We start from the raw sequence: 16,661 nt of genomic DNA, 5'->3' as shown, positions 1-16,661 counted from the left end.
AAAAAGGGTAACAAATCCGTCACATCCAATTATCATCCCATTGCAATTAATTCTACTCTTTCAAAAGTAATGGAGAAATCAATTAACTGCTAACTTTTAAACTATCTAGAAACCTTGCATCTGATCAATGATCACCAGTATGGATTCCGTCGTGGCGATCCACTTGTGATATTCGGACATTAACACAAGCAGTTTCTCTTGACATCTCAAAGGCTTTCGATCATGTTTAGAATAAAGGTCTTCTAAACAAGCTTCCATCTTATGGTTTGCCAACTGTTTTTTCTAATTGGTAGTAGTAGTGGCATGTGATGCAAGAAAGCAAGTGTATGAGCTTATGCAGCTTCAGCCAAAAAAAAAAAATCACACCATTCCCTTCAAATTCCTGTCCAGTTCCTCCTTAAATTTATTCAACCTATCAACTTCCACAACGATAGATGGAAGTTTGTTCCATCAATTAACCACCCGCTGGCTAAAGGCAAATTTCCGCACATCTATTCTACATCTGTCCTTTCTTAATTTGAATTTATGCCCCCTTAGTTTCGTAATCTGAACAAGTGGAAGGATCCCATCAGAATTCAGCGTGCTCAACCCATTCAAGGCCTTATACACCTCAATCAGATCACCACGCAGGTGCCTAGTCTCCAGCCACTGCAATTTGCAGAACTTAAGCCTTTCTGGTAAGAGGATCCCTTCATTCCCCTCACCAATCTTGTTGCCCTTCTCTTTACACACTCAAGTAAATCTACATCCTTCCTAAAATGAGGCCTCCAGACCTGTACGCAGTACTCAAGGCGTGGCCTAACCATTGCCTTATACAGAGGGACAATCACCTCCTCCTCCCTGCTAGCAAAATTCCTATATATCATTGACAAAACCCCATAACCTGTCCTGGCAGCCTGTCTGCATTGCTCAGAAAACTTCATATCTGACTGCACAATTACTCACAGGTCTTTTTCATTTTCTACCACCTTAAGTGTAGTACCACACAGTTGGTACGTTTCTCTGGGGTTACTTCTACCTATATGCAGTACTTTGCATTTGTCAAGGTTAAACTGTAGTTGCCACTTCTTATCTGCCCAAATTATCTAGATCCTGTTTAGTCCAAGTTAAAATGGTTATCCAGTTTTCTCTCTGATCACTCACTGAGGGTGATGGTAGATGGCTCTCTATCTTCAAACTTCTCCACTAATGCTTGTGTCCCCCCCCCCAAGGTTCAGTTCTTTCCTCCACTCTTTTCCTCTTGTATATTAATGACCTTCTTCCATTGACTGGAAATCCTATCCATAGTTTTGCCGATGATAGTACATCTCATTTCACTTTCCATTTTGAGAAACCTTGCCCTGCTCCATCAGCTTCAACTTCTCAAATATCTGCTACAAAATCCTTAAATTTCGATCTCCAGGTAATTCTCCAGTGGGATTTGATTGATTTGATTTGGTAGTTGTTGGCGCATCGGCTTCTGTGGCCATATTGCACCTCCCAAGGTTTTTGCAGTACTTTTGATCCAAGCCCGAGGCGGGAATCGAACCCGCGACCTTTGGGTTGCCGGGCAGGTACTGTACCCACTCGGCTAGCCCGGTCGGCCTCCAGTGGGACAAAGACAACTTAGTTGACTTCAATCCTTCTAAAATTCAGTCCTGTCTTATATCTTGCAAAAAGGATTCTTCTGCTCCTATGCTTATCTTTGGTGACATTCCAATTTCTAGGCAAGATGATATATCTCTTTTTGGGATAACCCTGACCTCTAATCCCTCTTGGCACAAGCACATTACAAACATTGCTTCCTTTGCATCCAAAAAACTTGGGTTTCTCTTTTGCTCTTGGCATTATTTTTCTTCCAAATAGCTGTTCACTCTGTACAAATCGCAAATCCACCCTACCATGGAATATTGTTCCTTCATCTTTGGGGGGTAGTAGTAGTAGTAGTAGTAGGGGCATGTGATGCAAGAAAACAAGTGTATGAGCTTATGCAGCATCAGCCAAAAAAAAAAAAAAAAAAATTTACAAAACAATCCCCTCTAAATGTTTGTCCAGTTCCTCCTGAAATTTATTTAACCTATAACTTCCACAACAACAGATGTAAGCTTGTTCCAGCAATTAACCACCCGCTGACTAAAGGAATTTCCACACATCTATTTGTGGGTGCCCACAAAACCTCTCTCAGGCTTTTAGATTCCATTCAGAAGAGGGCAGTTAGGTTAATTAATGGCTCATCTCTAACAGCATCTCTCCACTTTTTCTCATAGATGTATGGTTTCTGCTGCATGCCTCTTCTACAGATACTTCCATGGGCACTGTTCTTTTGAATTAGCTTCTATAATTCCTGCTCTCTCTTTCAAAACAGTCCGAACAAGTGCCACCACCAGTCAACATCCATTTACTGTCCAACTTCAAACTCACAGAACCGACTTTTCATCTTCCTCATTTATTCATTCAACTGCCGTTTTCTGGAACAATCTTCCTTCATACGTATTTCCTGAAAATTACTGTCTGCAGAAGTTCAAGTCTAATGTCAACAAATATCTTCTTCTCAACCTCCAACCCATGCATGGTGCTAAGTACTATAGGTTCTAATACCTCTAGTGTTTGGATTTCCAAAAAAAAGTGTGTGTGTGTGTGTGTGCTGTCCTGTTTTGGGTGCTGTAATGAGTAGGATAAGTCTGTGAAAAATGGTGAATGCATGAGAATGTCCAACAAGGTAAATTATTTACATTGTACCCTATTTTATATATATATAAATAAATAAATAATTATTTTTGCAGCTTAAATTTTTAAATGTGTGTGAATGGCAAGTTTATCTCTGTAAACTATGTAGTGACCAAGTAAATGCTTGTGGCCAGTATTATATATACAAAAAAACAACAACATTATTATCTTGGTATTGTCCATATCTAGGTGGCAGTGATCAGAGTGTACTGATGTGGGATTTACTCAAAGATGTAACTACCATCAGGGGTAAAGGGAAGGGTTTTTGCTTTCATAAAGAAAACTACAGTGGTCTCAGCAGTTTTTAAGTTCTATACAGTGGGACCAACTGATGATGTTACCAACAGCAAATTCTAAATGGGATCCATTCAGGGAATTAATCTTGGAAGCTACTGAGCTTTTTTGTTTCAACTAAGAAATACTGTTGTAGGTTTAGGCCCAAATGGATGTCAGATGAACTAATCAGACTTGTGGCAGAGAAGAAAAATGCATGGGATGCATATAAATTATCACGTGACGCAGAAGCCTATAATAAATATAAGCTAGTATGTAATCAAGTCACAAAGGAGGTTAGGCAAACAAAGACAGATTATGAGAAATCTTTGGCAAAGGATGCAAAGAAAAACAGCAAAGACTTCTTTACTTATATAAACTCTAGAAGGAAGGGGATGAATCACATTAATCCACTTGATATTGATGGATCGATTGTTATTATTCTGCTCAGGTAGCTGACAAACTGAATGAGTATTTTGCATCTACATTCACACATGAGAATTCTGTAGGGAAGTGGAGGCTAATCAAACTCTAACAGGGAGTTAAATGATTTTGTAATAACTTAAAGAAAAATGGAGGAGAAATTGTTGAAGTTAAAGATAAAAAAGGCACCTCAGGTGGATGGGATCTCTCCAGTTATATGGTTTGTTTGTTTGTTTGTTTGGGAATTTTTAGGCACATTGGCATTTGTGGCCATAATGCGCCACTATCCAGTTATATTAAATAATTCCACAAAGGAAGTAAGCAGGCCCCCAGCCATGATTATGAGGACATCCTTGGACTCAGGAGAAGTCCTGATGGACTGGAGTTGTGCAAATGTATCCTCAATTCACAAAGGGGGACCAAAGGGTGACAAAAGTAATTACAGTCCTATTAGTTTAACTTCTGTTCAGGGGAAAATAATGGACTCACTGGTTAAGGAAGCACTGGGGGATCATCTAGACAAGTCTGCGGTTATAGTTCAGACACAGCACAGTTTTGTTAAGGGCAAATCTTGTCTGACAAATTGATTGGATACTATGATGTGGTCACAACGGAACTGGATGCAAAAAATTTTGATATCATATACTTGGATTTTAGGAAACCTTTTGATGCTGTTGCACATGGAAGACTACTGTACAAGTTGGAGCGGTATGGTATTAAGAGCAAGTTGTTGCTATGGGTAATGGAATGGTTGAGTGGGAGAAGACAGAGAATGGTAATCAATGAACACTGCTCTTTGTGGACTAATGTTATTAGTGGTGTCCCCCCAGGGGTCCGTGTTGGGCACATTGTTGTGTTCTGTATTTATCAATAATATTGATGAAGGTATATCGGGCTTCATGTCAAAGTTTGCAGTCGATACGAAGGATGGTAGGGTTAATGACAGTAAGGATGGTACGCTACGGCAACAGGATCTGGAAAAGTTGAGCAGATGGGCTGAGAGGTTGCAACTGAAGTCTAACATTGACAAATGCAATGTACTACATATGGGTAGCAGTAACCCCAGTGTAACATGCCAACTGGGTGGTATTACACTCAGGGTAGTGAAGTATGAAAAAGCCCTGGGGGTAATTGTGCAGTCATATGTGAAATTTTCTTATCAGTGCAAACAGGCTGCAGTGTAGCTTATGGGGTCTTGTCAATGATATAGGAATTTTGCTAGCAGTGATAAGGAGGTGATTATCCCCTTGTATAAGGCAATGGTCAGGCCACAACCTGAGTACTGCATACAGGTCTGGAGGCCTCATTTTTGGAAAGATGTAGAGCTGCTGGAACGAGTACAGAGAAGGGCACAGTTTGCTGAGGTGAACGATGGAATCCTCTTATCAAGAAAGGCAAAGTTCTGCAAATTGCAGAGTCTGAAGACTAGTCACCTGCGAGGTTATCTGATTGAGGTGTATAAGGCCTTGAATGGGTTGAGCAGGCTCAATGCTGATGGGATTTTTCCTCTCGCTCAGATTTTCCATCTGAGGGGGACATAAATTCAAACTGAGGAAAAACAGTTGTAGATTAGACATGCAGAAATTTTCCTTTAGTCAGCAGGTGGCTGATTGCTGAAACAAAATTCCATCTGCTGTTGCTGAAGTTGACAGCTTAATTTGCTGCTATATAAACTTGCTTTCTTGCATCATATGCCTCTACTAATGCTAATTTCCTGTCTAGTTGTATGATGACAAATGTGTGAGAGAATGTAGTGTTATGTGGTAAATCAGACTGCCCTACATATACGTCATAAAAAAAAATGTGTACCTGTGTATGTATAAGTATGACAAGGTGTGCAGGTGGACTGAGTACATGTATAGTGCGTGTTGTTCTGACAGGCTCTCCACTGCCTTGCTGACATCATAACTCTCTTCTGAGGCGTGGTGTGGGATCTGCAGGCACTGACTTCAGCTGACCTGACCTGACCAGTGTGGAATTTGAAAACAGAGAATACTGTACATCTACAGTGTGATCTCTTTATACACTTGGTATAAAGAGCCTAGTAGTGTCTATGATTACGTCCCTAAATGCTTCTCATTTATAATCTGCTGTTGGTAACGTCATCAGCTGGTCGCATTGCACATAATTTAAAAACTGTCTAAGGCAATCCAAACCGCCTTTACAAAAGTAAAAGCTCTTCCCTTCACACGTGACAGCAATTACACCTTTATGTAAATCCTATCAATATCCTGTAATCACTGCAACCTAGTGGTACTTTTATCTATTTCTTTGCTAGTCCTCCCCAGGAATGCATAAATAAGGCATAAGGGAAAACATTAATAAGAAATTTTGCATTTTTTTCACTTTCATATTAACAGTTGTATTTAACAATTTCAATATACAATTATAAAAATTAAAAAAATGTAAGAAATGATCTTCAATTGGTTTTGAATTTATATCATATACAATAATCTTATCTAAATAAAAAATAAAAAAATAATAATAAAAAATAAAGTGTAACTTTGAACTCACTCTTGTTGAGCACCTCCAAAAGTTTTGGCAAGGGAAGAATTGTGTACCGAAACCTGATCTGTTAAATTTTCTGGAGCTTCGCCTTGCTCAGCAGTGGATAAGGAGCCAATGTGAATACCAGGCATCGGAAAGAAAATATCTGATTCTAAATTAATTTCTCCACCCATCTGTTTCTGTTTTTCTCTTTCTTGGGCAAGTCTCCACTGTTTCTCTTGCTCAAACCTTCTCCTTTCATCTTCCTCCTTTTGTCTTTTCTTTGCTTCCTCTTGTAATCTCTGCCTTTCAAATTTCTCTTCCTGCTCTTGCCTTTTCTATGACAAAAATAAAGAAATAAATAAAATTTGCAGATTTTACTTACTGCAGTTGAAACAGCAATAACTTTAGCTCATTAAATACCATTCAGTAACGTTACTGCTTTTTTACAAATACTGTTTGGTATTAACAATAGTCTCATTAAATTTTGGATAAAGTTTTGGCAAAGCACACGCATACAAATATGCACACGCACACACACACACACACACACACACACACACACACACACACACACACACACAACATCCACTGGATGTTGCAACTGACATCCTCAATAATTACTTTAACGACAAATTTTCTAAATCAGTTTCTAAACTAATTCTTGATTGTCTAAATTTTTAAGATGAATACTAATATCAGATAAAATTATTATATACAGTCGATTCCGGTTATTTGGGACACATCGGGACTAGTGTATTTTGGCCTGATTAAGCGGCTGCCCCAATTATCTGAAGTTTCACGTAAATAGTTAAAAATACAATGTACCCCCCCTTACAGCTGATTCACTGTACAATCAAATCACGTTACGATGGAGTCACCATAGTAAAGTACCGTTCATTATACGATGCACAGTAAGCGCCAGTCATTGTGATCACGTTTGTGAATTGAATTTTAATTCTATTAAACAGCGATTCTAATTAGCGAAAATAGGAGGAATATTATCCCCAGGCTATAAAAGCAAAAATATATTAAGCACAAATTTACCCTTTATTACCTTACCAATTAAGATATTGCCGCTGTGGAAATGGGCCTTAATCATTTTAATGACATCTTGATGGCCCACTTTTGGAGGGTCCAAAAATCGAGGATGAAGCAGTCAACCTGGGATTCATTCTTCAAAAATGTGGACAAACGTATTCCAACAGGACAGTCACCCAAGATGAGGAGGAATGACGACTCCTCTCCTTCCACCTCTATGTGATTTTTTATGTTTTTTATTAGGGAAAGTTTGTTTATATTTTTAGGTGGAATACTGTTTATGCTTTTCATGTGCGAAAGATTTTTTATGCTTTTATTACGGAAAGTTCGATTATAGTTTTCACTAGGGAAAGGTTGTTTATCCTTTTCATGTGTGTTAGATTGTTTATACTTTTTATTAAAATTTGTTCATATTTTTCACTAAGGAAACATTGTTTATGCTTTTCAAATTTTATGTACAGTGTATAAAAGTTAAATAAATTAATTTTATATTATTTTTACACATATTTTTCATTCTGTATTATATTTTTCCTGTTTAAATCGTTGTATTGGATGGTAACTTTGCTCTAGACTGTGGGCCTGGAATGAATTACCCCTAAATACATATATTTTAATGTATGCTACAACAAACAGATGCTATAATAAACAAGGTTCTAGAACCAATTACATTCATTCTAGCATTCCCCACTGTACTTGGATTTTGGGAAAGCTTTTGATACTGTGGCACATGGAAATCTATTGTATAAATTGGAACAGTATGGCATTAAGGGCAAGTTGCTACAATGGATAAAAGGATGATTAAGTGGTTATCTGTTGATTAACCACTCAACAGAGTGGTTATCAATGGACATTGCTCTTCATGGACTAATGTTATTAGTAGAGTCCCCCAGTGTTCGGTTTTGGGCTCGTTGTTTTCAGTATTTATCAATGATATTGATGAAGGTATATCAGGGTTAATGTCTAAGTTTGGAGACGATAAGAAGGTTGGCAGGGTTGTTAATGACAATAATGATAGTACGCTACTGCAACAGGATCTGGAAAAGTTGAGCAGAAGGATTGAGAGGTGGCAACTGAAGTTTAACATTGACAAATGTAAAGTACTGCATGTGATAGCAGTACCCCAGAGTAACGTATCAACTGGATGGTACTACACTCAGGGTAGTGGAGAATGAAAAGGACCTGAGGTTAATTGTGCAGTCAGATATGAAGTTTTCTGAGCAATGCAAAAAAGGCTGCACGAGTAGCTCATGGTGTCAATAATATTCAGGAATTTTGTTAGCAGGGATAAGGAGGTGATTGTCCCCTTGTATAAGGCAATGGTCGGGCCACACCTTGAGTGCTGTATACAGGGGGCTGGAGGCCTCATTTTAGGAAAGGTGTAGAACTGCTGGAACAAGTACAGAGAAGGGTAATGAGATTAGTGAGTGGAACAAAAGGCTAGTGTTACCAAGAAAGGCTTAAGTTCTGCAAACTGTAGCTTCTGGAGACTGGACACCTGCAAGGTGATTTAATTGAGGTGTATAAGGTCTTGAATGGATTGAGCAAGCTCAATGCTAATTGGATTCCTCCTCTTGCTTAGATTGCTCACCTGAGGGGGCATAAATTCAAATTAAGGAATAGATGTAGAATATGATTGTAGAATAGATGTATGGAAATTCGTCTTTAGCCAGCAGGTGGCTGATAGTTGGAACAAACTTCCATCTGTTGTAATGGAGGTCAGCAACTTAAATAAGTTCAAGGCAGAACTAGACAAACATTTGGAATGAATGCACGGGAGAAATGGGAAGGGGTTTATTTTATTTTATTTATTTATTTTTAGGCTGATGCTATATAAGCTTGCTTTCTTGCATCATATGGCTCTACTAATGCTAAAGAAATTAAAAATAGATTTAACTCTACTCAAGCTGAAGTGCTTAAATTTTCAAAATTTTCCATTTTGATTTACCTGCACTCTGTTTTGTGCTAAAATAAAAATTTAATTACTATTTTTAAAGGGAAACATTTCTTCAAAATATATGGCCTAATAGGCATATGCAGGATAGCAACACCTATATCTCTTATTTGATGAGGGAGAAGTCCTAAAATATTTTCTTTCAATGTTTGTGCATCAGATGAGTCATTTAAAGCAGCACTTTTCGTTTAGTTCCAGAACCTTGAAAGCTGCATGTCGTGTTTCTGAATAAATTAGCACAAACACCGGTTAAAGTTTACAAATGGGTACGGACACCTACCTTGAATGTTCAGTGGGCGTGGTCTGCCTGAAGCCGTGTTTGACAGGCGTTGCTTCTCCGAAGAGGTCACGTGATGTATATGACGTCACTTCCGACGTATTTGGTCATGTGACGTGTGCGTGTGGAGACTGCCGAGACTGCGCATTACAGTAGTAAGCTGGTCACATGACATCAATGGCGTTACCCGCGCTTTTCTTTGAATTCAGCAACCAGCAGTCTCACAGAATGTACATCAATGGCGCTATTCCACTGTTGCTTTCCTCGGATGTAGGCAACAGCAGTCTGAGAGAATGCGTGCACCCACTTGTACACATGCGAAGTAGCGCTAAAATGAATGCATTTTTACCACCGGCTTGCATACCTGCCACACACATGTCCACAGAACTGTCTAAACTTTCGAAAGCTAGTCACGTGTGTTTCACATCATACACTGGTCATATGACATGCCGTTGCTTACTCTGCTCTCAGCGACAAGCAGGGAGAATATGTGTACCCACTTCTACACCTTCGTAGAATGCCACTCAAGTGCTCTGCAGTGAATGCCATCCCCTTGCTGCCAGCTGACATGGCAGAAATTCGGTGGTGCTCGAAGGGAAAACAAATTAAAGAGAATACTTATGATAAAAAAAAACGAATATCTACTGAAGCAGTACACTCTTGTGAAATTTTCGGTTTTTTTCCCCTAAAATTATTGAATTAGAGTTTTATGTAAACAGATATGGCCCTAAAAAGCGCAGTATGAAGAAAATTTTAAAAATTGATATGGCGAAAATTTCAACGTCTTGCAAAGCATATAAAAATAAAAGTTACTCTTTTGCGAGGGGGGAGGCTGGAATTTAATTCCACCGGAGGTCAAACTCACAAATCCGGAGAAATCCGATTTTCTATTTTTACCGCTTAAAACTATCCATGGCCACTTGATCTGACAAAATTTCAAGTAAAAATTTTGTCGCTCTCGCGCAGTGTCGACTCCAAGAGGATAGGATTACGGGGGGGGGGGGGTGAGTTTCATCTTAGGTGGATTTCATTCCCCCTGCAGAAAAATAGCAATTTTTATTTTGATTTGGCAACATTGCATTATCAGAAATATTAACAAACAATGCGATCCATACATATGCAAAGATGAATAAGATTATAAGAGTACTGTACTTAAAACGTTTGATTTTGTGCGAATTTTAATCTGCGATTTTGATATTGAACTGTGATTGTTGTTTTCCGACATTCTATAATAATTATATAAATTTTTTCCTTTTTTTTTTTTTGTAACATTTCCATATGTTATTAATGTATACACATCTACGATATATCCACAGAACTGGCCAAAGTCTCGCAAGCTGGTCACGTGAGGGATACGTCATACACAGACTGGTCATGTGACATGCCGTTGCTTTCTCCAATCTCGGCAACAAGCAGGGAAAATATGTGTACCCACTTCTACACCTTCGTAGAATGCCACACATGGTGCTCTGCAGTGAACGCTGGCTTTCCCTTGACTTCAGGCCGGCATGGCACGCATTCGGTGGCGCTGAAAGGAAAACACGTCCTAAAAAGAGCAGTAAGAAGAAAATTTCAATTAAAATTTTAAAAATATATATGGCAAAATTTTCAACGACATCGTGGAAAGGTTATTAAAATAAAAATTATGATTTTGCTCCCGGAGATGGGGGAGTTTATTCCAGCGGAGGTGAAAGTCACCAATCTGGAAAAATCCGATTTTATTTTTACTCCCTGAAAACTATACATAATCATTGGATTAAACAAAATTTCAAGGAAAAATTCTTTAGCTCTCACCACACAGTGTCGAATCCAGGAGGATAGATAACTGGGGTGAGTTTCGTTTCCGGTAGATAACATTCCTCCCACCTGGTGAAAAATAGTGATTTTAATTTTAATATGGCAACATTACATTATCAGAAATATCAATAAATAATGTGATTGATACATATGCAAAGAGAATAAGATTGTTATAGTATGGGCTCACATCTGGTGAGTATGGGCTTGGCACACCCAGGGTCCTGAGCTGGAGATCATCATTCCTCTCCTCCTTGATGATTCCCTTCTACTTCTGACCCTCTGTTTGTCTGTCTGTCTCTCTTTCTCTCTCTCAGGATTTTGGCTGGTGCAGCAAAAGCCTCAGGCTTCCTTGCACCATATGGCTATTAATAATAATAATAATAATAAACGTTTGATTATAATTAGTATGATTTTGTGCGAATTTTATTCTGTGATTTCGGTATTATTAAACTATGATTATTGTTTTCTCTTATTATAATTAATAGTCGTAAATATACAGAGTTCTCCCCTATGTTGTAAATATATACACATGTATATCCACAGAACTGACTAAAGTTTCGCAATCTGGTCATGTCACATGCCGGTGCTCTCCTCGGATTTTGGCGAAAAGCAAGGAGAATAGAGTGTACCCACATCTACACCTTCGTAGAATGCGACGCAAGTGCTCTGCAGTGAATGCCGTATTTCCATTGACTGCCTGCTCGCATTCTGTGGCGCTAAAAGGAAAACACATCAAAGAGAATACTTACGATAAAAACACATGAAAAATCCACAGAAGGGATACCCGCTTGTAAAAATTAACATTAATAAGATAAAAAAAAAAAAAAAAACAGGAGAGGTACACTCTTGTGAAAATTATTTTCTTCGTTTTTTTCTGGCAATCAAAGCTATGCATGATCACTGCAGCTTAAAAAACTTTATTGACGGATATACACGTCAAAAGACGGTGAATATATCTCCTGTTCTAGAAATAATGATTCAAAATGATGAAATTTTTTTAAAGAGGAGTATTTCCATTTGTAATGGGAATACTCCTCAGCCTGCAAGTAATTTTTGGTAGTAATTTTTTACCGCCAGAAAGTGAGATTCAAGGTGACGTGATCAGTTAGACCTCCGGCTGTCATGCAATCCCATACTCAATCTATCCATGTCTTCTTTGGTATTCTCCTCCCTCTTCCTGGAGACATCCATTCCAGGATTGCCTTTGCATGTGTGGTTTCTTGCATCTGTTTTACATGTCGATACCATTTTAAATGCGTTAATTCGATAGAGGCAATGATATCCATATCCTTTTCCTGCTATGATTTCGGAGGGAGGTAATAAGCGAAGCAGCAAAGAAATTGATCTATTATTTAGTTTAAAATTATATAGCGAAAAAAATACCACTTTTCTTCCAAGTGCATTTGGAAAAAAGAAAGATTTAAATAATTGCACATGCAACAGTATATATTCAATTTTTCTTAACTATAGAATACTGAACTTAAAACCAGGGGTCTGTTTCTTTTGATTACATAATAAATTAGATATTTTTTCCTGTTACCGAAACTCACTCCCAGTCATCCCCCTGGACCCAACACTGATCTCAAGAATGTTACCCCATCCGATTGATACCTATTCTCATACTCCTAAAATGGTACCCCATCGTTAAACATGATATTGTGTATGTTATCAGCATATTATACTTAAAATATTTTTATAATATAATATTTTTTTATTATATTTTATATACTTTTCATTTATTTATTTATTATTTTTTTTTCGAAGACCGTCACTTTTAAATAAATAAACAACATTTAAAAGAATAAATAAACAAACTTCGGTTGCAAGTAATTTAGAAATACGATTCTTACTGAGAGAATGGTATCCTCTTCTATACCTTCGTACAATTCTAGGGAACTGGCGCTACAGTGAATGCCATCCTTCCACTGACTGAATGTCGGCGTACCCCTTTCCATACACTGGTAACATGCTAGAGAAGGGCGCTGCACTGGAGGTATCCATTCCAGGATTGCCTTTGCATATGTGGTTTCCTTTCTCCGTTTTACATTTCGAACCAATTTAAACACTTCTCTTCGATAGAGGCAGTTATATCCTTTTTCGCTTCCATTTTCTATCTTATGTCTTCATTTCGTTTTCTCTCCCTCCTAGAAGTTCTTGCTGAGCGTCTCTAAAAATCCATTTCTGTTGAGAACAATTTGTTTTATCGTCACCTGTTAAAAATCGAGATCTCAGCTCCATATAAAAAAATACTTTGTATTATCATTTCTGTGTTTCGTTTTTTAGAATATTTTGTGCTCCATAAAACGCAATTTAACTTGACATTCTGCCATCAGCAATTCTCTTACTGATCTCTGCTTGGGATGATCCGTCGCTTTGTAAGATTGACCCAAGTATTTGAATTTATTGACTAACGAATTTAATTTGGAAACCTTAATGTTTAAAATGTGTCCTGATCCCGAAGACAACATTTCAGTCTCGATAAAAATTGATTTTTAGAGCACGTCAGTTATATTCCTTGTAACAGTTTGCAACGTGTGTAGCCTGCATCTTCTGTATCTTGCGCAAACACACCACCTTCATAAATGAATTTTTTGCATAGATATTTAATTACAACAAAAGACAATATTGTATTTATTCAAACAAGAAAAAGAAATTCATCAATAATTGGTCCGCAGCTTTCTTCTTACAATCGGGTATCCCTTCCGTGGATTTTTCATGTGTTTTTATCGTAAGTATTCTCTTTGATGTGTTTTCCTTTTAGCGCCACAGAATGCGAGCCATGCGGGCAGGCAGTCAATGGAAATATGGCATTCACTGCAGAGCACTTGCGTCGCATTCTACGAAGGTGTAGATGTGGGTACACTCTATTCTCCTTGCTTTTCGCCAATATCCGAGAAGAGCACCGGCATGTGACATGACAAGATTGCGAAACTTTAGTCAGTTCTGTGGATATACATGTGTATATATTTACAACGTAGGGAAGAACTCTGTATATTTATGACTATTAATTATAATAAGAGAAAACAATAATCATAGTTTAATAATACCGAAATCACAGAATAAAATTCCCACGAAATCAAACTAATTATAATCAAACGTTTATGTACTATAACAATCTTATTCATCTTTGCATATGCATCAATCTCATTATTTATATATTTCTGATAATGTAATGTTGCCATATTAAAATCGCTATTTTTCACCGGGTGGGAGGATTACAATCTACCAGAAACTAAACTCACCCCCAATTATCTATCCTCCTGGATTCGACACTGCGTGGTGAGAGCTAAAGAATTTTTCCTTGAAATTTTGTTTGATCAAGCAGTTATGTATAGTTTTCAGGGAGAAAATAAAATCGGATTTTTCCGGTTGGTGACTTTCACCTCTGCTGGAATAAACTCCCCCATCCCCGGGAGCAAAATCGTAATTTTTATTTTAATATCCTTTCCACGATGTCGGGCATTGAAAATTTCGCCATATATATTTTTAAAATTTTAATTGAAATTTTCTTCTTACTGCTCTTTTTAGGATGTGTTTTCCTTTCCGCGCTGTTCACTGCAGAATGAGTGCCGTGCTGGCTGGAAGTCAGGGGAAAGACGGCGTTCACTGCAGAGCACTTGTGTGGCATTCTACGAAGCTGTAGAAGTGGGTACACATATTTTCCCTGCTTGTCGCCGAGATCGGAGAAAGCAACGGCATGTCACATGACAAGTCAAACGTTTTAAGTACAATACTATTTATTCTTATTCATCTTTGCGTTTGTATGGATCGCATTGTTTGTTAATATTTCTGATAATGCAATGTTGCCAAATCAAAAGAAAAATTGCTATTTTTTGGCCGGGGGGAATGAAATCCACCTAAGATGAACCCCCCATGTCATCCTATCCTCCTGGATTCGACACAGCGCGAGAGCGATAGAATTTTTCCTTGAAATATTATTAAGCGGAAAAATAGAAAATCGGACTTTTCCGGATTCGTGAGTTTGACCTCCGGTGGAATAAAATTCCCACCCCCCCCCAGCAAAGAGTAACTTTTTTTTATATGTGTTTTCGTTTTAACGCCACCGAATGCGGGCCATGCCAGCTGACAGTGAGGGGAAAGACGGCATTCACTGCAGAGCTCTTGCATGCCATTGTACGAAGGTGTAGAAGTGGGTGCACATATTGTGACTGCTTGTTGCCGAGATCGGAGTAAGCAACGGCATGTCACATGACCAGTGTATGACATGTGGCACCACATGACTAGCTTTTGAAAGTTTGGCCAGTTCGGTGGACGCGTGTGTGTGTGTGTGTGTGTGTGTGTGGCAGGCACACAGCCGGTGGTCAAAATGCATTCATTTTAGTGCTACTTCACATGTGTACAAGTAGGTGCCCGCATTTTCTCAGACTGCTGTTGCCGATATCCGTGGAATAGCGCCATTGATGTACATTCTGTGAGACAGGCGGTTGTTGAGTTTGAAGAAAAGCGCGGGCAGAACACCACTGATGTCATGTGACCGCCTTACTAGGGCAATGCACAGTCTCGTTGGCAGTCTCCACACGCACATATGTCACATGACCAAATACGTCGCAAGCCGCATGATCGGAAGTGACGTCATATACATCATGTGACCTCTTCGGAGAAGCAACGCCTGTCAAACACGCCGTCAGGCAGACCACACCCACTGAACATTCAAGGTAGGTGTCCGTACCCATGTGTAAACTTTAACCCAAACACCTATCATGAAATAAAGAAACATTTGAAAATGCAAAAAATAAACTTTTTAAACGGAGGACAATAGCCCTCCACTTTAAAAATAAATCTTCTAATTTATACTCAGGGGTTCTATCTTACCTTAAAAACAACTCGACTCTGTTGACTACAACAACAGTTGTGGAAAATCAATCACTTAAAATATTCCATATTCCTTCATAAAGTTTCTCGCCATAAGCCACACACGGAATTTAAATAATTGTTGTTCTTTATTAATCTTCTGCAATTCACATGGCAGTCTCTCACAGACAAAGTATTTTTCTTTTTCAATTATTTTTCTAAATATGAAAGTAGGAAAAAAAAAATTAAGGAAATATATCACATCCTCTACTGTACCTTTCCTCATCAATTTTCTTTAAATGATGCCATGATATATTCTGTTTCAATTTATCATCGATTATGAAAGGATGTTTTAGTTGGCATTAATAGGCTACAATGTAAGCAATATAATTTTAGGAGTGTATATAGAGTGCTAAAGTAATGGTTGGTTAACTTATGTACTTTGATATGGGCTCTTTCAAAGTGGGCTCATTTTATCAATCGCCTGTATAAAATAATAAATGAAAAGAAGGGGGAAAAAAACAAAAAATGCAGCTAAAAAATTTCAATTGATGTGTAATGTAAAAATAGCACGTAACAAATTCTGTGAGGTTAGCTCTGCTATATTCAGGAAGGTGAATAAAGAATTAAGCCAACTCTTCTTAAGTACGGACTACTTTCTTATCTGAGATCAGCTCATGACTAATCAACTTTTTACATATTAAATGCAATTATTTTTATACAAGATCAATTATTTTAATGTGCCTCCCGATATAGGACATAATTTTATTATCCTTGGAAAACTATCTTACATACAGAATGAATTATCAACTTAACGCTGATAATTCGTTCCCGAAAAATAGCTAAGTTAATCAGTGCTAAGCAAGCACCATATTCCCATAAGGTAACATATGC

General features: G+C 38.0%; 1 protein-coding gene across 1 annotated transcript in view; it reads right to left on the bottom strand.

The window, feature by feature from the left end:
- Positions 1-16,661, bottom strand: part of LOC150083757 (STAM-binding protein) — a 144,707-nt gene that overhangs the window by 85,674 nt on the left and 42,372 nt on the right. The window contains exon 5 of the mRNA XM_090377459.1: positions 5,917-6,227. Coding sequence (XP_090233585.1) covers positions 5,917-6,227 — 311 coding nt within the window. The remainder of the gene's footprint in view (positions 1-5,916; positions 6,228-16,661) is intronic.

Source organism: Mastigoproctus giganteus, chromosome 7 (assembly GCF_048544385.1).
Source record: "Mastigoproctus giganteus isolate SK-2022 chromosome 7, ASM4854438v1, whole genome shotgun sequence".
In the NCBI taxonomy this organism is placed as follows: domain Eukaryota; kingdom Metazoa; phylum Arthropoda; class Arachnida; order Uropygi; family Thelyphonidae; genus Mastigoproctus; species Mastigoproctus giganteus.
Note: the sequence above shows the minus strand (reverse complement) of the source record. Positions and strands in the feature narration are given on the sequence as shown.